Here is a 23,761-nt window from a genome sequence, read left to right on the forward strand (position 1 = left end):
GTTTTATATAAACAAACAAGGAGAGTTCGGTTCCTTGAACCTCTGCCGGGAAGTGCTCATCATTCTAGAATGGGCAGCCCGTCACTCCATTCAATTACAAGCAACCTACCTACCCGGGATAGCCAACACCCGGGCAGACAAACTAAGTTGACTATTTCACTCGCATGAATGGTCGCTTCACCCACAAGTGACACAGCAGATATTTGCGAAATGGGGAATTCCAACCCTAGACCTCTTCACTGCGGAATTCAACAGGAAGGTCCAACACTTTTATTCCATATGGCCGAGCAACTAAAGGACAGCACAGGATGCTTTCCTAATCTCTTGGAGGAAAGAACTGCTGTACGCCTTCCCCCCAATCCCGTTGATCACCAGAACAATCCAAAATGAATGCGGGAAGGAGCACATCTTATTCTCATAGTTCCTGCATGGCCAAGGCAACCATGGTACACACATCTTGTGCAACTCTCCATAGACAACCCACTTCGCTTGCCCAAGCGAGAGGATCTTCTCTCTCAGGAGGAGGGAACCTTCCTGCACCCGATGCACTCCTCCCTCCATCTAACAGCACGGAGGTTGAATGATTCCTCCTGATGGAACAAGGTACAAGACATTGTCATAGCATCATGAAAACCTTCGACAAGATGCAGTTACTCTTTCAAGTGGAAAAGATACACTGATTGGTGTGCTTCACAACACATCGATCCGCTACTCTGCTCCCCTGAGCTCTTATTGGACTACCTTCACAAATTGTACGTGGCGGGCCTCGCCAGGCGTCGGTCAGAGTTCACCTCAGTGCGATTGCTGCTTTCCACAGGCTGCATCAAGGTCAGCCAACATCAGTACACCCGACAATATCTCGTTTCGTAAGGGGGCTGACACACTTAAGACCACCGATCTCCAAACCTCCAGTTGCATGGGATCTCAACATTGTCTTGGAACAGCTCCTGCTGTTTCCATTCGAACCTATGGACTCCGCTCATCTCAAGTACCTTACCTGGAAGGTCGTCTTCCTGGTGGCAGTTACATCAGCGCACAGAGTCAGTGAGTTACAGGCGCTTGTTCACTATAACCCTTACCTTCAGTTTTACCATCATAAGGTAATCCTCAGGACGCATCCATCATTCTTGCCAAAAGTGGTCTCTCAATTTCATCGGAATCAGACCATAGATCTTCCTACGTTCCTACGTTCTACGTTCCTACGTTCTATCCAAAACCGCATCAGAATGACAGAGAAAGGCTTTTACAAACAACGGACCACTTCACATCGAGAGCGTCCCAGTTGTTCGTGTCCTTCAATCCAATTGCACCTGGATTACCGGTGGCCAAACGGACTATTTCCAATTGGATAGTTCAATGTATCCAGTATTTCCAATTGGATAGTTCAATGTATCCAGTATCCAGGAGAAACAGAATTCTTATCTCTCTGTTCCTCCTAAGGCATATCAAGTGAGAGCAGTAGCCACCTCGATAGCAAACCTTAGACATGTCCAACCAGTAGACATCTGCAAAGCGGCTACATGGTCATCCCTTCATATGTTTATGTCCCACTACTGCCTAGACCAGCACACAGCTGAAGACGCTAAGTTGGGATGTGCAATTCTACATTCACTAAAGAACATAGTCGACTGCCACATGGACGAGATCACGCTTCCAAAACCAATTCAATTCCACAATACAGCGTGATTGGGAACTTAGGACTCCCATGACAGCATGGCTAATTCAGCCCTGCTATCAACAGGAGAAAGCAAGTTTGCTTACCGTAAACTGTGTTTCCGTAGATAGCGGGATGAATTATCCATGCTGACCCACCCACCTCCCTGAGCAGTCGATATTACTCTGTTTCCTTCTTACGCTTGCTTTTTTACAGACTGAAGAGATTCTGTTTGCCTGCGCGGGAACTCACGCGCAGCCTCAGAGACAAACTTCTGAAACCTACTTTGAAGCTCCACCTCTTGGGCCTGATTGACAGTTCCCATGACAGCATGGCTAATTCATCCTGCTATCTACGGAAACACCATTTATGGTAAGCAAACTTGCTTTTTCTGCTTCTCTGTACTTTTTTCAATCCGTTCAAGGCAGGCATTAATAGCTGAGCGATAAATGTGCGTCTGAGACGCACATTTATTTTTTTGCATTTGGAGTGAATGAGTAATAGCCTCATTCACATGCATTTGCATGTGATGAGTGCTATCTCATTCACTCCACGTCGGACGCATGTTAAATAGGCATTAATCCCCCTATTACATTAGGGGGTGGATTCGCGCCTATTTAATCCGCTTCCGACTGTGGATTATACAGTACGCTCGGGATTGCATCGGCCCCTATGTGTTCTGGGCCTGCTTGATACTGATGTGCAGGACAGTAATAGGAAAAAAGTTGATATCGAATTGCATTTGGGTGTTGTATTCTTATCTACTCAAAGTGGAAAAATATTAACTGACCATAGTGGATGCTTTTTTACTGGCATCATTTACTATGTATATGAAAGGATGTGTAAGATGCACACTAAATCACAATGGTTTTACATTAACGCCACTAGCTCAGCTGCTAATTGGTAATAATGGGTCTTTTTAGATTTTGGTGCTTAAAATCAGTAAAAATGATAAACTCAGGAAGTAGGATGAAAAATGAAGTTCCTATTATATGTGTGTGTATAGTGTTTAGGGATACATTGGTATGAAAGATGCTTTTCTAAAATACAATAATTGTAGTGTAATGCCTTGCTGTTTAAAAAGTATAGATTAAAACTAGTTAGTGTGCATTCCCTGTACGTACCAGGATCAGTCCAGACTCCTGGGTTTTGCCCCCCCTCTAGCAGATGGAGACAGAAGTTTATAAACAAAAAACTCCGCCTACATATAGGCTGGTGCCACCTACAGTCTGGCAGTATTCTTCTGTCTCCTAGCAGGTGGTGAGGGTGCAAAATCCTACAGTCTGTTGAGGGCCTAGTTTATTAGGTGTTGTAAAAAAAAAAAAAAGATGAGGACTTTTGTGGTAGGACGGTAGGTGTTTTTCTTTGTTTGTGCTCTGGGAAGGGACCGCAGAGGCTTGCCTGCTGGTCCCAATCCCCGCCTCCCAGGGGAAGGTAGGGTCCTGAGGGGACCGTTCCTCCTGGTAGAGGCCGCCGAGGAGTGGGGGAGCCCCACGTACCGGCTTGACAGGGCTGGGGGTGATACCGGGAGTCCCGGCTCACTCCCCCCAGCCGGATCCGGATCCGAGGTAAGCAGCATATAAAAAAAAAAAACAAAAAAACTTTTGTTTGGCTGTGTGTGTGTGTGTGTGTGTGGTGTGCTTGTACCTCGCGGCTAGGGGCTCGGCGATCCGGGGAGGAAAATTTTGTCTTTCTTGCTTCTTTTCTCCGATCTCCGCGGCGTTTTTGCACATGCCTCGGCAGGCTTCGTGTCGGGCCTGCGGGTCCGTGGCAGGGCGGCTGTCGCGCGACAGTCTTTGTTCCGCGTGCGTGGGCGGCGGAGAAGGAGGGTCGGCGGTGCCTTCGGCGTCTCGGCGGGGTAGGCAGGACCGCGAGGTAGCAGCGTTCCCGGAGCGGACGGCTGCGAGTTCGTCAGGGACGGCGGCCATTTTGCCAGCGTTTTCGGCGGGAACGGCGGCCATTTTCTCAGCGCGGGCAGCACAAGTTAGCGCGGGCCGGCAGACCAGCGCACAGGTGCGGGACCCGCCGCGTTTGTCCCCCCAGAGGGTGTCTGGAAGCGAAGAAGGGCCGTTAGGGTCCAGGTCTCCTGGGGATGATTCCCCCGAGGATGGGGAAGAGGAGGAGGGGTCATCGGACTCCTCATTTAACTCGCGGTTCGTGTTACTTATGCATAAGGCGTTTAAAGCACGCCGCCTGGCTCGGAAGAGAGGTCCGGGGGTCCCCGCTTCTGAGAGCGGAGCGCCAGCGGTCAAGGCCCCAAAATCCAGCACGGGGGGAGGGGGGCTGTCTAGGCCCCGGCCCAGGCCAAGGCCTCTTCGTTCCAGGGGGGCGGAGGGGCCTTCGCTCTCCTCGTCGGAGTCGGAGGCGCTGGCGGATCCGGAGGAGGATCTGGACTGTCCATCCCAGCCCCCGAGGGGGGTGGAGGGGGATGAAGAGCCGGAGCCTAAGGATGCAGGGACACTGCACGCTACGGATGGGGACGATCCGAAGGTAGTTCGGTTGTTCCATAGGGATGAGCTAGGGCCCCTCATCCCGGAAATCCTGGGGGAATTGGGAATCCCACTTCCCCAGGTAGAATCTCGTCTGGGTCAGACGGATCCGGTTGTCTTGGGCCTCAGGGGTCCCTCGTCGGCTTTTCCACTACATTTCTCGGCATCGGATTTGATGTTAAAGGAGTGGGATACTCCGGATTTAGGACTCAAGGTAGCTAAAGCTATGGATAAGTTATATCCACTGCCGGAGGACGTGTTGGAACTTTTGCGCCTGCCAAAACTTGATTCGGCGGGTGGCGGCGGTTACCAAAAAGACCACCATCCCGGTAACGGGAGGTACGGCTCTCAAAGATATACAGGATAGGAAGTTAGAGGTTCAACTGAAGCGTATTTTTGAGGTCTCGGCGTTGGGAATCCGGGCCGCGGTTTGTAGTAATTTTTCGTTGCGAGCCGGTTTACGCTGGGCACAGCAGCTGTTGGCGAATGAGTCTCTATCGACGGATGAGGCGAGACAGGCGAGTCGATTGGAGGCGGTCATCGCGTATAGTGCGGACGCCTTTTATGATCTCCTGCGCACTTCGGCACGGACCATGGTCTCGGCGGTAGCGGCGCGGCGACTGTTGTGGCTTTGCCATTGGGCGGCGGATGGTACCTCCAAGGCTAGGTTAGGCTCCCTTCCCTTTAAGGGGAAGTTGCTCTTTGGTAAGGAGTTGGAGGATATCCTGGAATCCTTGGGGGAGAATAAAGCGCACCGTTTACCGGAGGATAGATACCGTTTCCGGGGTGCTCCAGCCGCTCGGCCGCGGTTTCGTGGGGGCCGTAGAACTCGTGCAGCGCGAGGATCGAACTCTTCATTCCGTCACGGTGCGGCCCGCCAACAATCGTACTCGCAGTCCTTTCGTGGGCGTCGATTCGGCCGTCCGGGGGCCAGTCCGGCTGTGCAGGGCAGTAAGCCAGCACAATGAAGTGAGGCCGGTCCGTTCCTCGGTTCCCCCGGTTGGAGGCAGGTTAAGCCGGTTTTACGAGGAATGGACCAAGATTACGTCGGATCAGTGGGTCCTAGAGGTGATAAAACACGGCTACGCGTTAGATTTTTCGCGCCGTCCGGCTCCAAGTTTTCTGGTGTCCCCTTGCGGGTTTTCAGAAAAGCGCCGGGCGGTGCGGGAGACTCTGGCGCGCTTGCGCGACCTCGGGGCCGTCGTTCCGGTGCCGACCGGCGAACTCCGACAGGGCTGGTATTCCATTTATTTCGTGGTACCCAAGAAGGAGGGGACGTTTCGTCCCATTCTCGACTTGAAGAGTGTCAACAAGTGCCTAAGGGTTCCGCGTTTTCGAATGGAAACTTTGCGGTCCGTGATCGCGTCGGTCAGAAAAGGAGAGTTTATGGCCTCTCTGGACCTCACAGAGGCGTACCTGCACATTGGGATTCGACGGGAGCACCAACGGTTTCTCCGTTTTGCAGTACTGGGGCAACATTACCAGTTTCAAGCGTTGCCATTTGGCCTCGCAACTGCCCCGCGCACGTTCACCAAGATTATGGTGGTGGTGGCGGCGAGACTCCGCCAGGAGGGGCTGTTGGTGCATCCATACTTGGACGATTGGCTGATTCGGGCCAAGTCAAGGACTCTTTGTCAGCTGGCGATTCAGCGGGTGCTTCACCTGTTACGCTCCCTGGGCTGGGTGGTCAACCTGGCCAAGAGTCATCTGGTGCCGTCGCAATCCCTGGAGTATTTGGGGGCGGTGTTCAACACGTGTCAAGGCACGGTGGCCCTAACGCAAGAGCGTATCCTCAAACTACAGGGGCAAATTCGCAGGTTGTTGCGCAAACCGGTCCCAGTGGTCTGGGACTATCTGCAGGTCTTGGGCTCTATGAATTCCACGCTAGAGTTAGTTCCATGGGCGTTTGCGCATATGCGTCCCTTGCAGTCCGCGTTGCTCTCCCGCTGGAGCCCGGTCTCGGAGGAATTTTTCCTCAGCCTGCCATTGACCCAGGACGCCAGAGACAGCTTGCCGTGGTGGCTCTGCCAGGAAAACTTGAGTCGCGGGGTTTCGTTGGAAACTCCGTCGTGGACGGTGGTTACCACGGATGCCAGTCTGCTCGGTTGGGGAGCAGTCTGTCTCGGTCAAGCGGTTCAGGGAACATGGTCGGCTCGGGAGGCGTCATGGTCCATCAATCGGTTGGAAACTCGAGCGGTGCGATTAGCTCTGGTGAGGTTCCTCCCGCTTCTCCGCGGGCGTTCGGTCAGGATTCTGTCGGACAATGCGACCACGGTGGCTTATATCAATCGGCAGGGGGGAACCCGGAGTCAGCCGGTAGCGGCAGAAGCTCGGTCGTTGATGATATGGGCGGAGGCCCATTTGAGCAGTATCGTGGCTTCCCACATAGCCGGGGTGGAAAACGTCCAGGCGGATTTTCTCAGTCGGCATTGGTTAGATCCCGGGGAATGGGAGCTCGCGGAGGACGCCTTCAGGCTCATTTGCGATCGGTGGGGCACACCGGCGGTAGACCTGATGGCCACGTTCCGCAATGCAAAGGCTCCTCGATTCTTCTCTCGTCGACGGGAGACGTTGGCGGAAGGAGTGGATGCACTGGTAGTTCAGTGGCCGAGGGATGTGTTGCTCTACGTGTTTCCTCCGTGGCCGCTTATCGGACGGGTGCTGCGTCGCATAGAGCAGCACCCGGCGGAGGTGATCGTGGTAGCTCCAGAATGGCCAAGGAGGCCCTGGTTCGCGGATCTGGTGAATCTGGCGGTCGAGGGGCCACTTCGGTTTCCGTTTCTGCCGGATCTCCTACATCAGGGGCCCGTTTGTTTCGACCTGGTGCATCGCTTTTGTCTAGCGGCATGGCTTTTGAGAGGCAGCGGTTGAGCTCTAAAGGGTACGCGGCTTCCGTGGTATCCACGCTGTTGCAGTCCCGAAAGAAATCTACGTCTCTGGCGTACGTGCGCGTGTGGCGACTGTTTGAGACTTGGTGTGTGCATCGCGGCACAGCACCTACCCGGGCGACTATCCCAGATATTCTGCTGTTTCTCCAGGATGGGTTGGCTAAGGGCCTGTCCTGTAGTTCTTTGTGGGTGAAAGTGGCAGCGCTAGGATCTTTGCGGGGGCGGGTGCACGGAGTTTCGGTAGCGCAGCATCCGGATGTGGTGCGTTTCCTTCGGGGGGGCAAAACAGTTACGCCCTCCGTTTCGTCCTCCGTGTCCGTCTTGGAATTTGAATGTGGTTCTTAAGGCGCTGTGTAAGGCACCGTTTGAGCCTCTGCGGCACGTCACTCTTAAGGACTTGACGCTCAAGGTAGTATTTTTGGTGGCCATGGCATCGGCGAGGCGGATTTCTGAGCTGCAGGCTCTGTCTTGTCGGGAACCTTTTCTGAGGATTTCGGATTCAGGAGTCTCCTTGCGTACTGTGCCGTCTTTTTTACCAAAGGTGGTCTCGTCCTTTCACGTCAATCAGACGGTGGAGTTGCCATCGTTTGGTCAGGTGCAGTCTTCGGATCCCTTGGCTAGGGACCTGCGGAAGCTGGATGTTCGGCGCGTCTTGTTGCACTATTTGGAGATCACTAATGTGTTCAGAGTCTCCGATCATCTGTTCGTCCTCTATGGTGGTCCCAGGCGAGGTAAAGCGGCCTCCAAGACTACAATTGCTCGTTGGTTGAAGGAAACCATTCGCTCCGCATATTTGTTGGCGGGGAGACCATTACCGGTGGGGCTGAAAGCCCACTCTACTCGCGCCCAGGCTGCATCCTGGGCGGAATGCCAACATATCCCTACAGAGGAGATCTGTAGGGCGGCCACTTGGAAGTCAGTCCATACTTTTGCCCGACACTATCGTTTGGATGTGAAGGCGCCAGAGTCGTCGGGGTTTGGAGAAGGGGTGCTTAGAGCAGGCCTCTCCGGCTCCCACCCTCAGTAAGGTAAGCTCTGGTACATCCCAGGAGTCTGGACTGATCCTGGTACGTACAGGGAAAAGAAAATTAGGTTCTTACCTTTTGCTAATTTTCGTTCCTGTAGTACCGAGGATCAGTCCAGAGTCCCGCCCAGTATTGCGGTTGCGGTTGTCTGCCGGAAGAGGATGTGTGGTCTGTGTGCTGTTTCTGGAATATGTTTTTTGTTTGTTGGTTGCCTCGAGTTCGGTACCCAGTTGGGTGGAGTTAAGCTTCAGTTTGGCTTAGTTTGGAGGTAATCTTCAGTGTTCTTTGGGTTATTTGTTGCGGGTTATCCTGCTACTTTGACATTCAGTAATACTGCCAGACTGTAGGTGGCACCAGCCTATATGTAGGCGGAGTTTTTTGTTTATAAACTTCTGTCTCCATCTGCTAGAGGGGGGGCAAAACCCAGGAGTCTGGACTGATCCTCGGTACTACAGGAACGAAAATTAGCAAAAGATAAGAACCTAATTTTCTTTTCCTTATGCCTTAACTTACTAATAAAATGTGGTTTGGGGAAAGCTGACAAATACTTTTTTCCTTATCTTCTGTAGGTTCTCTTTCTGTTGGAAGAAAATATGGAAATTGAAAAGTGTAATAACGGCCTAGGTCAAATAACACTCTTTCAGCAGATAATATCCTCCTCTTCTGGGGCTTTACTTACATCATTGTTTGGTAAGAATTCACCTAATGATGCATAAATGATTACGTACACTGCATATCAAGTTTCAATATAAATCAAGAAGTATATGTATTTGTTTATATTTTTACAGATAAATATAGTTGCATCAAAAGTTTAGACACCCATGGTCAAATTATATGTTTCAGTGAGTCTCTAAGTGAACAGAAGCTAACGTAACCTCTGCATGGTTCAAACCTCAAGGTGCAAAAATGAACTAGGCATTTAATACCAATCTTTCCAAGGTGTTCTCAATGTACAACCAGTAACTAAAAAAAGAAGGAAACAATACTTTATCCCAATTTAGAGATTAATTATACAGTTTTCAATATTAAACAGCATATATTCTTATATATAAGCACTTTGTAGTTTAATGCGACTATCAAAAATCATTTTATAAAAATTATTATATGGGTGACAAAAGCCAGTTCATTCCAAAAAATGTATTCCATTGCTGTACGGCATAAAACACATCCAAAAAAGTAAAAAAATATTATATATTTAAAAAAATCTTATTCCACTATTTCCAAAAATGTTCAACATGGCTTACAATAATCACACGCAATAAATACTCCTAAACCTCTCAAAATAACATTGTTAAATAAATATTACCATCATACTAGGCGCCATCAATAGATTGCTTTCACAATTCTTCGTTATCTGGGTGATGAGGCCCACTGTTTATCCAGGGAGGAAAACCTGGACTGGATTACCCCAAAGAAAGCATGCAACATATAGTACGGCAGATGTTGGACCAACAACAGCAACAGCAGCAACCTCTGATACAGTTCTTGGAGGAGCAAAGGAAGCTGACACAATACTGGATGACTTATCAAGAACCCGCGGATTCAGGTACATTACAAATGCCAGTGATTCAAAGTGGACCGCGGCCAGGAACTTCCAACTCAGACTTTAACCTTTCTAAAATGGATCCTTGGGACGATCCAGAGGCTTTTTTTGGTTACCTTTGAGAGGGTGGCTAGGGTGGCAGGCTGGTCTAAGGAACAATGGACTGCTAGGCTCGCCCCATCAAAACAGGTTCCCCCAAAGGCATCCTTAGTGCCCCTTACCATAGTTCAGGAACCCTTGGACAGGCTAGTGGTAGACATAGTGGGGCCCCTGGAGAAGAGCAGGCGGGGACATCAGTAGACAATGGTGGTAATAGACTATGCTACTCATTTTCCCTGGGCGGTTCTCTTACGCTCCATTTCCGCCCAAGTAGTAGCTCAGGAGTTGATAAAGATATTCTGCCAGTTCGGGTTCCCCAAGGAAGTCCTTATAGACTGAGGGACTAATTTCATATCCCGGGAGTTGGCCTGGGTTTGGGATCAGTTTGGCATTTATGCACAGCAGCGTATAACCCACAAACTGATGGGTTGGTTGAGAGGTTCAACCAGACTTTAAAGACCATGCTGTGCCACTACTTGGATGAAGATTCAGGCGATTGGGATAAATTTGTCCCCTTTCTGCTATTTGCCATTAGGGAAGTACTCAAGCATCTACAGGGTTTACCCAGTTCGAGTTATTGATGGGTTGGTAACCTAGGGGTCTGTTAGATGTTAATACGAGAACACTGGGGAGGAGAAGAAACACAGCCCCAAGACATAGTGACTTATGGAGTAGCCTAGTGGGCTACGAACCAGGAGACCAAGGTTCAAATCCCACTGCTTTAATTTGTGATCTTGGGCAAGTCATTTTACCTTCCATTGCCTCAGGTGCAAACTTAGGCCTGGATTTATCAAAATGCACTAAATATCACATGCAATAGTAAAAGGGGCGTGTTTTATGGTTATCTATTCTTCTGACTGGGAGTCCCACATACCCCAGGTAAAAACAGTACTGAGGTCTTTACGGGCGGCAGGCATGACTGCAAACCCGGCCAAGTGCAAGTTGGCTAAAAGGGAAGTGAAATATTTGGAATATTTGGTAGGGAGGGGTATGGTACGCCCTGTTCTAGACAAAGTCCAAAGTATTAAGGAGAATCCCCAACCAGTTTTGCGGAAGCAATTGATGTCCTTTCTAGGGTTGATAGGGTATTATCGAAAGTTTATTCCTCAGTTCCTGAGTCTGGCCAGCCCCTTGATCAAGCTGTTAAAGAAGGGAGTACCCAGTAGATTAGAATGGGGGGATCGAACAAAGTGTGCTTTCAAGGTTCTTAAGGCAGTCCTCTGCAGGGACCCTGTACTAAAAGCAATTGACTTTTCACTAGGATTTGTATTACAGACAGATGCCTCAGGAGGGCTAGGGGCAGTCCTGTCTCAAGTATGTCAAGGAGAAGAGCACCCAGTAATGTATTTGAGTAGGAAGTTACATCCCCATGAGCTGAAGTACATTATGATTGAAAAGGAATGCTTAGCAGCAAAGTGGGCCACAGAAACCCTAAAATATTATTTATTGGGAAGGCACTTTATCTTGGTCATGGACCATGGCCCGTTACGGTGGCTGAATGTAATGAAGGACTCTAATGCATGCTTAACGCATTGGTACCTGGCCCTACAGGCATATGATTTTGAGGTGCGGCATAGGACAGGGAAAGAACATTCAAACGCTGATTTTCTCTTGAGACAAAGTATAGAGAGAGGAACTCCCTGCTTAAAAGATCAGGGGAGTTTTAAAAGGGGGGGGGGGATGTGATGAGGCCCACTGTTTACCCAGGGAGGAAAACCTGGACTGGATTACCCCAGGAAGAGCTAGGGGCAAATCCAGGCAGCAAAGGCCACAGAGAGACCAGGAGGAGACTACATTTATCAGGCTCTGAACCGAGGCCGCACCATGGGCCTTGGTTCAAAGAGCATTCCCTTCCTGAACCCATGACGAGGGAGGAGGAGATGCAGGAGGAAGCCAAGGAGTTTAAATCAGAGGTCAGCTCCATGATGGGAGGAGAAGACATGGAGGTGGATTACCCAGAGGCTGAAACTGAAACAACAGAGATGGAAATGGAGTAAGTGAGGCTTGTCCCAGGACAAGCAGGATGGTAGTCCTCACATATGGGTGACATCATCAGATGGAGCCCTATCATGGAACACTTTTGTCAAAGTTTCTAGAACTCTGACTGGCACATTGAGCATGCCCAGCATGCCACTAACCCTGCATCCAGCAGGGGTCCCCCTTCAGTCTCTTTTTTTTCCATGCAGCAGTTGCCTCACGGTTATTAGGAGCTCTGTGATAATTTCTCACAATTTTTTCCTCAAGGAATTTTTTCTCAGAATTTCAAAAATTTTTCCTCATCCCGGGGTCCCCCATTGACTGCCGACCTCCACTAATGCCGGTAAGTTTACCTCGTTCTTTGTGGTCAGTGCCCGGTAGTGCTTTCATCTGTGCCCAACGACCACTGACCATGCGCCGCCCTTATTTTTAAAAAATGGCGACCGGTTTTAGGAAGTGCCCCGAGTGTCCGAGGACTGTGTCCATTACGGACCCTCATGATGTCTGTGTCTTATGCTTGGGGCCTTCCTACGAAATCCAACTGTGCACAAGTTGTGCCCAAATGACCCCTAAAGGCCGCCGCGCCTGCCTGGAGAAGATGAAGCACCTGTTCGCCTCTAAGCTCTCGTCGCCATTGACTCCGGCCAAGAGCGCACCGAGTCGGAAGTCTTCTTCGTCATCGACTCCATTTCCATCAACGTCTCAGCAGCATCGAGATGCCGTGAACGGCCGTCACCAGCATCTCCCGCTCAAAAGCTTTGACGTCCTCGGCACTGGAGAAAGACCAGGTCGAGCATCGTGAGAAGCACCATCATCAGCACCAACGAGAAACTTCATCTGGTGCCGGCATTGACAAGCCATCGGCATCAGCAGAGTCACTGTTCAAGAAGTCACAGGGAAAGGAGTCCCATCCTCCTCTGGACCCGGGACACCGAGGCCTTCCCCACCTGTAACTGTGCCGGGAGCCGAGACTCCACTAATTCCTGTGGACCCTCCGGCAATGCCTATTCAGCCTCCAACCCCGGCCGCTGTGTTACCAACACCAGCCTTCCGGGAGGAATTGGACCGGATGGTTCAAGAGGCAGTTCTTCAGGCACTTCGAGGATTTCAATCACCACCGGCACTGACTCCCATGCCGATGCCTGACCCGGTGCCTACGATGCTGGCTCCACTCCTCGAAAGGTTGGACACCCTGATCGGCGCACTTCCATCGGTGCCTGTTCCTTCCAGATCAACGATACCTCTGAGACATTCGATTCCTCCACCAGCATCGATCCCAATTCCTTTGTCTTCGGACAATGAAAAGCTGGATCGTGCTTCCTTCCCGAGAGCCACCGATGCCGGAACTGATTCCTGAGCCATCGTGTGTACTTCCAACCCACGGCCATCAAAAACACCGATGCCACCAGTGTCACCTCCGTCCTCTGTGCCGCCTCCACCTATCTCGGTGCCTCCATCTATTCCATAGATGCTACCTCCTGATCCGGTTGGATTTGGATTTCTGCCTCCATCTGAAGGCCCGCAGGGTGGAGGAGATCCACCATACACAACCCCTGGGGTGATGATTCCTCTGACTCTCAGGATTCTGAGGACATTCTATCAGAATCTTCACCCACAGAAGAATGACGTCGCTCCCCTCCAGAGGACCTATCATTTGCCAGCTTTATAAAAGATGTCTGAAACCATCCCTTTTAAATTGCAAACGGAGGAGGATGCCAGGCATAAAATGGTGGAGGTGCTTCAATTCATGGATGCCCCCAAAGAACTGATGGCAATTCCAGTCCACGACGTTCTGCTTGACCTGTTACACCATACCTGGGAACACCCTTGTACAGTTCCACCAGTGAACAGAAAAACTGATGCTACCTACCTGGTTCAATCAGCTCTAGGTTTCCAGAAGAGCCAGCTCCCTCACCCACTCCGTAGTGGTCAAATCCCCTCAGAAGAAGGCTAAGAGGACCGGCCTGGATGCAGGGTTAGTGACATGCTAGACAAAAGTGTTACGTGATAGGGCTCCATCCGATGATGTCACCCAATATCCTGCTGTCCTGGGAGAACACCTGTTACAGGTAAGCAACTCTGCTTACGCTGATTATTTTATTGCTTGCTTGTTTGTTTGGAGGACTGAGAAGATTGTTGCCTGCAACACAACTATGGGGAGAAGGGGCATGTTGTGCTACTGCCTAGCAGCCCTGTAAAAGGAGTGCTAGAGCAAAGCTTATTTTGTTTGTTTCTCCCTACGAACTGATTGAACTTATAATCCAATTATTTGTTGGACTCTGAGTGGGAAAAACGGAATGTGACCCGAGCAGGACTGGAGTGAAAGCTGCCACTTGGCAGTCTTGGGAGTTGTTCCTGAGGGGCTCTGGCCGCTACCCCGGAAGAGGAAACCGGACTCAGGGTATAAACGCAAGTGGAGTCCCAGTTCCTCTTAAAGAATGACAGGAAGGTATAACCATTCATGAGGCCATACATCTAGCCGCTGCGCCTGAAACAAGGAAGACCCTGTTGGGACGGTGAATTCTGCAGAGCGGAACTACCTTTGAGTGCAGTCTGTGGAGAACCAAGCCTTGGAATCTACCCCGGCTTATTATCTTGGGACATCTGCCTTATATATAATCATAGGGCACGTTTGAGCATCAAAAACACTTAATACTTTTTCTTTTGCAAATAAAAATCTTCACTTATCTTAATATAAGTACTTGACGTATGGGAATCACATCTGCGGTATACATGTCTGCTCAAAAGAGTTCCAAAGGATATCAAAATGTAATTGACCATCCTCTGAAGAAGGACATCAGTATCCAAAACACAAACGCATGTCGGAACTCTATTGATGATGCCTAGTTCAAGGTAAAACTGAAGACTTAGCTCTTCACAAGAGCTTTTACTTAAAGTCTTTATTACCTAATACTATAGTATCGTTCTTATGTTAGGATGTTATGCCTTCTCGAGGTTCTCTTTAATCCTTATTATTAATTCCATGTTCAATGTAATCATTCATTTTTGTTTGCTGTAATTTCCAGTTGTTGGTTCTCTGTAAACCGAAGCGATATGTACTAGTACATGATCTTCGGTATATAAAAGCCTTTAAATAAATAAATAGTATGATGGTCACATTTATTTAACAATGTTATTTTGAGAGGTTTAGGAGTACTTATTGTATGATATCAAAATCCTTTCACGCCCATAAAAGATAAGGAAGGTTCGTATTTTTGTCAGTCACAATAATCGCAAACATATTTCATATAAAACAAATAAAATACAACATATAGGGCCGGATTTTCCAAAGGGTATGCGCGTAAATCATCATACGCGAGCCAGGCCTAAAGCCCCGATACATGTGTAAGTCCCGGGGCTTGCAAAAAGGGGCAGTCCCGGGGGCAGGGCGGGCCAGAGGCTCCCGGCACAGTGGCCATTTGCCACTATGCCAGGGATCGCGCAACTTACTTCAGCATGCTTCAGCATGCTGTTTATTATTTAGAGCTGAGCTTCTGAATGTATACTGCCCAACATTACCAACAGATAAGTTAACTTAAGTGATAAAGCTGCTCTTTACATCGAGATTAAGATTTTGCATGCAGATTGATATTCATCAATGAATAATGCTATTTGTTCCCCCTGATGAAGCCATAGAGAAGCAAAACAGAGGTCCTTTGAGGAGTTTATTCATTTATCAGCCATGTTGGGAGTTGGTACTGTTATCAACATCATTTATACAGTGGCCATGGTTTGGAACTGTGGAGGCAGGTACAACCTTTGATTCAAGAGACTATTGAAGAGCTTCTAACAACCTTGGAGCAGCAGTCATTTTTTTTTTTCAAAATAGTTATACAATAGATGAATATTTACATATTGAGCTTTAAGCATATTTTGCTTTTGGGGTATTTTTTATGCCAGTAATAATTACAGCAAATTAATTGCCATATAGCAGTGGAATTACATTTTTGGAATAAACTGGCTTTTCATATACATATTTTAAAAAAATGATTTTCAATAAGTGCTCAAATATAAGAATATTTTCTGATAAGTTTAATATTAACAATTGCATAATGTCTAAATTGGGATAAGGTATTGTTCTCTTTTTTAGTTACAAAGTTAAACAACATCTTTTTGCAACTTTTAAATCAAAATTACTATTTGTTAATTTAACTCTACTTTAAAAAAACAAGTTAAGGCCCAAATATTTGATTAACTCAATAGATCTTCAATTAGGTGAAGACAGTCCCATGGTTGAACAAGTACTCTGAGCCTTCTAGCCTCTCAGATTGTGATTTTTGTTTTCTACTGTTATGTTTTAACTTGGTTTGTGGTCCTTGGGTCATGGAGAGAGCTTACTCCACCCACAGGGATGAGCCCTGTGGGGGGGACTCACCACGACAAGCAGGTTCACAGCAGAGATGGACACAGGAGTCAGAGAATATTTTATTATACCGCAATGGAGAAACCCAAGGAGCGGGTTTGTAAATTTAGTCCTGGAGTAAGAAGACCTGGGATGGATTCTCTGGTAGTGATCCGCAGAGCGGGATAACCCGGGGAATACTTGCTTCTGGGCAGGTTGTGTGAGGTAGCTCTGGTAGTGATCCACAGTGCGGGGTAGACCGTAGGTAGAAGTTGGCAACTGGCACAAGACAGCATGGATCCGGTAGTGGTCCGCAGAGCAGGGTAACCCGCAGATCCACCCAGCAAGTTGGTATCAGTAGTGTAGAGCAGGTCTTGTACTCCCTCTGTGATGTTGCAATGGAGAAAGCGTACTCACAAATGGATGTCCCAGGATAGCTCCGAGAAAGTGGGTCGGCAGACTCACAACAGGAAAGCCCTCCGAGGAGCGGATAGCCAAGAGCGAGAACAGCCCCCGAGGAGCGGGTACTCACAGAGCCGAAGACCCAAGAGGAAGCTGGAACAGGAAGTCCAAATGTAGTGAAATTAGATAGGAAGAAATTCTTGCTAATTCAAGGAGCAAGGAGCCAGAAGGAGTTTAAATATCCCTCCCTGAAGTGATGTCATCTGGAGGGCCGGCCCAGGGTTCCTGCCCTGGGCCCTTTAAATTCTTCCCTGATGATGCGCGCGCTAGGGGAAGTCATGGGGCGGAGCCCGAAGTCAGCGGCAGCATTCCTGCCGTGGATCGAGGCCGCCTGCCCCTGAGCAGACAGGGGAAGAAGAGTGGCGTGCTGCAGGCGGCTCCGGCTACCCGCAGTGAGACGGAGAGTCGGCCGAAGGGCAGGTGAGCATGGTCTGTTGCGGCTTTGGTGGCGCGCCGGTGGCAGTGGCGCGCCTAGATGACGCTGCTCTTATGGCGTCTCCTCGGCCCCTCCCGATGACGTCGGGCCTCGCAGCAGAGAGAGAAAGTTCAGGGAATTGCGGGCTCACTGGGTGCTCCCCTCCAGCGGATGTCACAGCCTGGCCGCTGCATTTTGAAGCAGTTGTAGATTGGCTGGAAGGCCTAGGAGAGTTGCAATAGTCTAGGTTATATATTTTTATATATATAAACTAGAACAAATATACCCTATAGAGATATAGAATTTTATTTCCAGTTGTACCAAAATTTAGAAGTTAATCTCAAACAGAACGATACCACCTACAATAATAATCCCTTATATCATCACTAAAACTATCATTCATTCCTCATACATATTCTAACCACACATAAAAGGGGAGGTGAAAGAAGCTATTTTAGCCAAAAGATCTTCATTCAAAAATTGGAAGAAGGATCCAACAGAAGAAAATAGGATAATGCATAAACGTTGGCAAGTTAAATGTAAGACATTGATAAGACAGGCTAAGAGAGAATTTGAAAAGAAGTTGGCCGTAGAAGCAAAAACTCACAGTAAAAACTTTTTTAAATATATCCGAAGCAGAAAGCCTGTGAGGGAGTCAGTTGGACAGTTAGATGATGGAGGGGTTAAAGGGGCACTTAGAGAAGATAAGGCCATTGTGCAAAGATTAAATGATTTCTTTGTTTCAGTGTTTACTGAAGAGGATGTTGGGGAGGTACCTGTACTGGAGAAGGCTTTCATGGGTAATGATTCAGATGGACTGAACCAAATCACAGTGAACCTAGAAGATGTGGTAGACCTGACTGCAAATCACCTGGACCAGATGGTATACACCCCAGAGTTCTGAAGGAACTAAAAAATGAAATTTCAGACCTATTAGTAAAAATTTGTAACCTATCATTAAAATCATCCATTGTACCTGAAGACTGGAGGATAGCTAATGTAACCCCAATATTTAAAAAGGGCTCCAGGTGCGATCCGGGAAACTACAGACCTGGTTAGCCTGACTTCAGTGCCAGGAAAAATAGTGGACAGTGTTCTAAACATCAAAATCACAGAACATATAGAAAGACATGGTTTAATGGAACAAAGTCAGCATGGCTTTACCCAAGGCAAGTCTTGCCTCACAAATCTGCTTTACTTTTTTGAAGGAGTTAATAAACATGTGGATAAAGGTGAATCGGTAGATGTAGTATACTTGGATTTTCAGAAGGTGTTTGACAAAGTTCCTCATGAGAGGCTTTAGGAAAAGTAAAAAGTCATGGGATAGGTGGCGATGTCCTTTCGTGGATTGCAAACTGGCTAAAAGATAGGAAACAGAGAGTAGGATTAAATGGATAATTTTCTCAGTGGAAGGGAGTGGGCAGTGGAGTGCCTCAGGGATCTGTATTGGGACCCTTACTTTTCAATATATTTATAAATGATCTGGAAAGAAATACGACGAGTGAGATAATCAGATTTGCAGATGATACAAAATTGTTCAGAGTAGTTAAATCACAAGCAGATTGTGATAAATTGCAGGAAGGCCTTGTGAGACTGGAAAATCGGGCATCAAAATGGCAGATGAAATTTAATGTGGATAAGTGCAAGGTGATGCATATAGGGAAAAATAACCCATGCTATAGTTACACAATGTCAGGTTCCATATTAGGTGCTACAACCCAAGAAAGAGATCTAGGCGTCATAGTGGATAACACATTGAAATCGTCGGTTCAGTGTGCTGTGGCAGTCAAAAAAGCAAACAGAATGTTGTGAATTATTAGAATGGGAATGGTGAATAAAACAGAAAATGTCATAATGCCTCTGTATCGCTCCATGGTGAGACCGCATCTTGAATACTGTGTACAATTCTGGTCGCCGCATCTCAAAAAAGAGATAATAGCAATGGAGAAGGTACAGAGAAGGGCTACGAAAATAAGGGGAATGGAACAGCTCCCCTATGAGGAAAGACTAAAGAGGTTAGGACTTTTCAGCTTGGAGAAGAGACGGCTGAGGGGGGATATGATAGAGGTGTTTAAAATCATGAGAGGTCTAGAACGGGTAGATGTGAATCGGTTATTTACTCTTTCGGATAATAGAAAGACTAGGGGGCACTCCATGAAGTTAGCATGTGGCACATTTAAAACTAATCGGAGAAAGTTCTTTTTTACTCAACGCACAGTTAAACTCTGGAATTTGTTGCCAGAGGATGTGGTTAGTGCAGTTAGTATAGCTGTGTTTAAAAAAGGATTGGATACGTTCTTGGAGGAGAAGTCCATTACCTGCTATTAATTGACTTAGAAAATAGCCAATGCTATTACTAGCAACGGTAACATGGAATAGACTTAGTTTTTGGGTACTTGCCAGTACCCTGGATTGGCCACTGTTGGAAACAGGATGCTGGGCTTGCTGGACCCTTGGTCTGATGCAGTATGGGGCATGTTCTTATGTTCTTATACAGCATACATGCAATGCCAGCACACTCTAAATGTTGATTAAGAATATTGCCAATGTTCACATTATATTGATGTCTCAAATTTCCTTGTGTGTGTACTTTGATGCTTTTAAGTGATCATCCAAACTTCAAGTATATAGCTACACCTCTTAATGGAGAAAATAGATATTCAACGACCAAAGCGTAGAACATAAATAGTCTTCCTCGCTGCTTTCCTTGGCAAAATATCATGTGGTCCCTTTTAGGTGAATTTCAAATTGTCCTGACTTAATTTCATGTAGGCCCACTTAACTGACTTTTATGTAGTCCCATCAAAGACCTTTGTTTCACTTATCATTGGGTTTCATCAGGGGCTTTATTATTTGTAAAAGCACTGGAAGCAAGAACTGAAACAATTGCTTGTGAGCATGTATCTGTATTTGAAGTATAGGAATCTTCCATCATGAACTCAATGCCATATTGTCCGGCTGTAAAAGATCCCAAAAACTTGATATGGGAATGTTTTCTCACACTTGCATAAAATACATAATATACCAATGAAACTCACCAGATCTTGAAAAAATAAAATTTAGACAGCGGTATCGTCCATTATTTCAGTAGAAGTTTCCAAATAGCATACTTCCCAAATCAAGCTACTTAATCTTTAAATCACATGTTTCCACTATCAAAGAAACATAAATCATGAATTAGTAATATAGTATGAAATAAACATTTCAAATTGCTATAAACATTTATATTTATCAGTTTAAGCAATAATACCTCGAATGTAGTACCTCTGCTATATCGTACCTTTTCAACCCAGTGAAAACCGCTTATTAGAGGTAAAGTTACATCCAATAACAAAGTCCGAAACTCCCTTTAAAGAGGAGCCATTGAATTTTGGAAACTTTATTATGTTAATGAACAACTACAAAGGGCAACCTCTTTGTTTAACTAGTAAAACACTTCCCATTCAATGGCTTTATTCATGCCATATTATTATACCTCAATTGTCAGCTATAGCCATCGTAGAAGAGATTTTATTAACTGTGTTTTGACTGCAGCTCATCAAAGCTCTTACAAAAAATGTTTTTCAATTTCAGTCTAAACTGTACCATCAAATTAAAGGCACGGCCATGGGTGCTATGATGGCCCCTTCAATGACCTGTCTTTATGTTTCCAGTTGTGAGCGCAAATATCTATATACGACTCCGTTCTAGAGCTATATGAAAATTTGGCTCAGATTTATTGCCAATATATTTTTTTTGTCTGGATGTCCACTCAGGAACCTTTAATGATATTTTTGGAATGACCAAATCTCCAAGATGGAAATTTTCAGTTCTCCTAGGACAAGCAGGATGGTAGTCCTCATATATGGGTGACATCATCCGATGGAACCTGGCACGGAAAACTTTTGTCAAAGTTTCTAGAAGCTTTGACCAGCACACTGAGCATGCCCAGCATGCCACTGTCCACGCGTGGTCCCCCTTCAATTTCTTCTTTTCTACGGTGCAGTTGCCTCGCGGTTCGTGGAGCTCACTTTTTTCTCGTTTTTTGCTAAAGTACAGTGTTACTTCCTGGTTCCATCGTCGGGTTCCCCTTTGCGGTCGGTGTCTCTTCGGTGTTGTAGGCCAAAGTCAATGTACGTTTTTGCGGTTGTTTCCCAGCACTTCACCTCTCGTTGACCGCCAGTCATCGACCGCACATTGGGTAGCTTTTATGGCGTTGTCCGGCTTTCGTCAATCCCTCCAGTGCCTGCAGACCATGTCTATACGGATCCAAATGAGGTTTGTATCCTTGGCCTGAGGGCCTCGCGCGACATATGTGGGTGTCAGCTGTGTGACCAGATGACTCCCAAAGGGCATCGTGTGCACCTTGATAAAATGGAGAAACTTTTTGGCTCCTCTAATTCTGCTCCATCCATACCCATGTCGGAGTCATCAAGGGGTGTTGCTTAAAACGCTCCCTCTAGCTACAGCCCTCTACGCCTCTTCGAGGGATCACAGGACCGGTGACTGATCCTCCATGATCTCACCGGTGTCCCGGACGTCGGGATCCTCCGCCTCCTTGGCACCAGGGAAAGACCAGGCCGAGCACCATGGGAGATCCCGCAAGCATCACCACCAGTTGCTATTGACGCACGGCTCCAGTTCCGGCGCAGTGCCGGCGGTGGCCACCTTGGAGGACCAAGGAAGAGCCGGTAATGCCTTGTTCCCCCTCCCTCAGTCCTGGCCTCCCGGACTTTTAGGAGGAGTTGGACCGCAGGGTGCAGACTGCGGTGCTCAGAGCTCTTCAGAGCATCGAGCTGCCCATGCCACCGGTCCCCATGCCAGTGCCGGAACCCCTGCCATCTGACCTAGCACCTCTCCTTGAGCATCTGGGCATCCTCTTAGGTGCCCTACCAGCACAATCTGTGCCCAAGGGACCTTCGGTTCTCCAGTGTCCACCAATGTCCCCCTCCAGAGCAATCCCTATCATTAGGTCCTCCGATGAGGAAGACGCGGCCAGTACTACGTTCCCAAGCCCTCAATTCCCCAAGCCTTTACTGGGACCCTCTGGCCTACCATGGCCCCCGATCCCCTCGATGCCAGGGGAACCGTCAATTCCAGCAGTACCCTCAAGGCCTCCGAAGCCATCGGAACCCAGGGCTGATATCCCCCACAGGCCTCGCCTGCATCACACTGGCTCTAGTGAAGAGGAAGGGCCTTATAATCCCTGGGGGAGACTATTCCACAGAGTCTTCCCCCGAATATTTGGATGACCCCCTATCTGAGCCTTCCCCACCTGAGGAACGGTGTCTGTCCCCTCCGGAGGATTTGTCCTTCGCAGGTTTTGTTAGGGGCAAGGCCTAGGCTATTCCCTTCCAGCTGCTTTCAGAGGAGGATGTGCGACATAAAATGTTGGAGGTACTCCAATTTATCGATGCTCCTAAGGAGATCGTGGCGGTTCCCATCCACGATATCTTTGAAGACCTCCTCCTCCAGATATGGGAGCACCCAATCTCTATCTCCCCCATCAATAGGAAGGTGGATGCCACATATTTGGTGCAGCAAGAAGCGGCACCTCCCCCACCAGTCGGTGATTGTGGAGTCCGCTCTTAAAAGAGCCAGGTGCTCCTGTACCCACGCCTCGGCCCTGGCGGGGTGCGAGTATAGGGAGCTCGATGCCTTGGGCCACAAAGTTTTCCAGGGCGCTATGCTCATAGCCTGTATTGCTGCCTACTAGTTGTACATGACTCAGAACTGTAACCTATGGAAGCAGGTCCAGGATTTCGCAGAGACACTGTTGCTGCAGCAGCAGCAGCAGGAGGCGCTTTCAGCTATTGTCCTGCAATGTTTGGAGGCTGGCAAACATGAGGTGCTGTCCACCTATGATGTTTTTGAAACTGTAGCTAGTGTGGCTGCTGTGGGCATCGGCGTCCATAGGATGGCTTGGCTCAGGGCCTCTGACCTCTGTCCAAAGCTGCAAGAAAAGCTAGCTGACTTCCCCTGCACAGGTGACAACCTTTTGGGGGATAAGTTCCGCAATGTGGTGGCCCAGTTGAAGGACCACCATGGCACCCTTCAACAGCTCTCCATTAGCGCCTCCGACGCCCCTTCCTCTGCTAGGAAATCTTCCAGGCCCAGTTCCAGGAAGTCCTTTTAAAGACAGAGGAAATATTATCCTCCGGCCTCCAGAGCTCGCACGCCATGCACTAGCTCTAGGGGCCACCCTTGTCAGCAGCGAGCACCCAGGCCTCAGCCAGTGCCCCCGCAAGCTCCAGCTACGGGGTTTTGACTGGCAGTGAGGGAGCACGAGTCAGCCGGATATACCCCTGATGCCAGATCCCCCGATAAGGGGCAGGCTTCTCAGCTTCGCCCATCGCTGGGAGGAAATCAGCTCAGAACGATGGTCCTCGCCATAGTCCATCAGGGGGACTGACTCAATTTCAGACGTCTCCCAGAGACCCCTTCCCCATGTCCGTCATGGGGTTCATCCACCCAGCAGGCTATACTTTGGACCAGAACTCTCCGCCCTTCTCACAACGGGGGTGGTAGAGCTGTCCCTCAACCTCAGCAGGGCCGAGGGTTCTATTCGATGTATTTCATCTTTATGGAACGCTATGCCCACCCACCTACGCCTTGAGAAATGCCCTAAAACATTCAGACAGAATCTCAAGACCTGGCTGTTCACACGAGCCTACGCATGAGCCGCACTTCCCTTCTCTTCTATTCCCCTGCACCTATTCTTTCGCCACCCCGACTGAATTCCCCCCCTCAATTCTCTCCTCCCAGTATACTATTATACATTTTCTTGTATTTAAGTATGATTTTTTGCGTGTAAATATTTGTACAGTTTAAAATTAGTTTCCCTTACCCCTCCACCCCCCTCCTCAGTTTCTTTGTAAAGCCTCCTCC

General features: G+C 48.2%; 1 protein-coding gene across 3 annotated transcripts in view; it reads left to right on the plus strand.

Annotated features, from left to right (window-relative positions):
* The window catches only part of SLC25A40 (solute carrier family 25 member 40), a 127,197-nt gene that overhangs the window by 19,103 nt on the left and 84,333 nt on the right, over positions 1 to 23,761 (plus strand). For all 3 annotated transcript variants that reach the window (XM_029588800.1, XM_029588801.1, XM_029588799.1), the window contains exon 2: positions 8,626 to 8,746. In XM_029588800.1, coding sequence (XP_029444660.1) covers positions 8,650 to 8,746 — 97 coding nt within the window. In that variant the 5' untranslated portion in view covers positions 8,626 to 8,649. The remainder of the gene's footprint in view (positions 1 to 8,625; positions 8,747 to 23,761) is intronic.

This window comes from Rhinatrema bivittatum, chromosome 2, assembly GCF_901001135.1.
Source record: "Rhinatrema bivittatum chromosome 2, aRhiBiv1.1, whole genome shotgun sequence".
NCBI classification, from domain to species: domain Eukaryota; kingdom Metazoa; phylum Chordata; class Amphibia; order Gymnophiona; family Rhinatrematidae; genus Rhinatrema; species Rhinatrema bivittatum.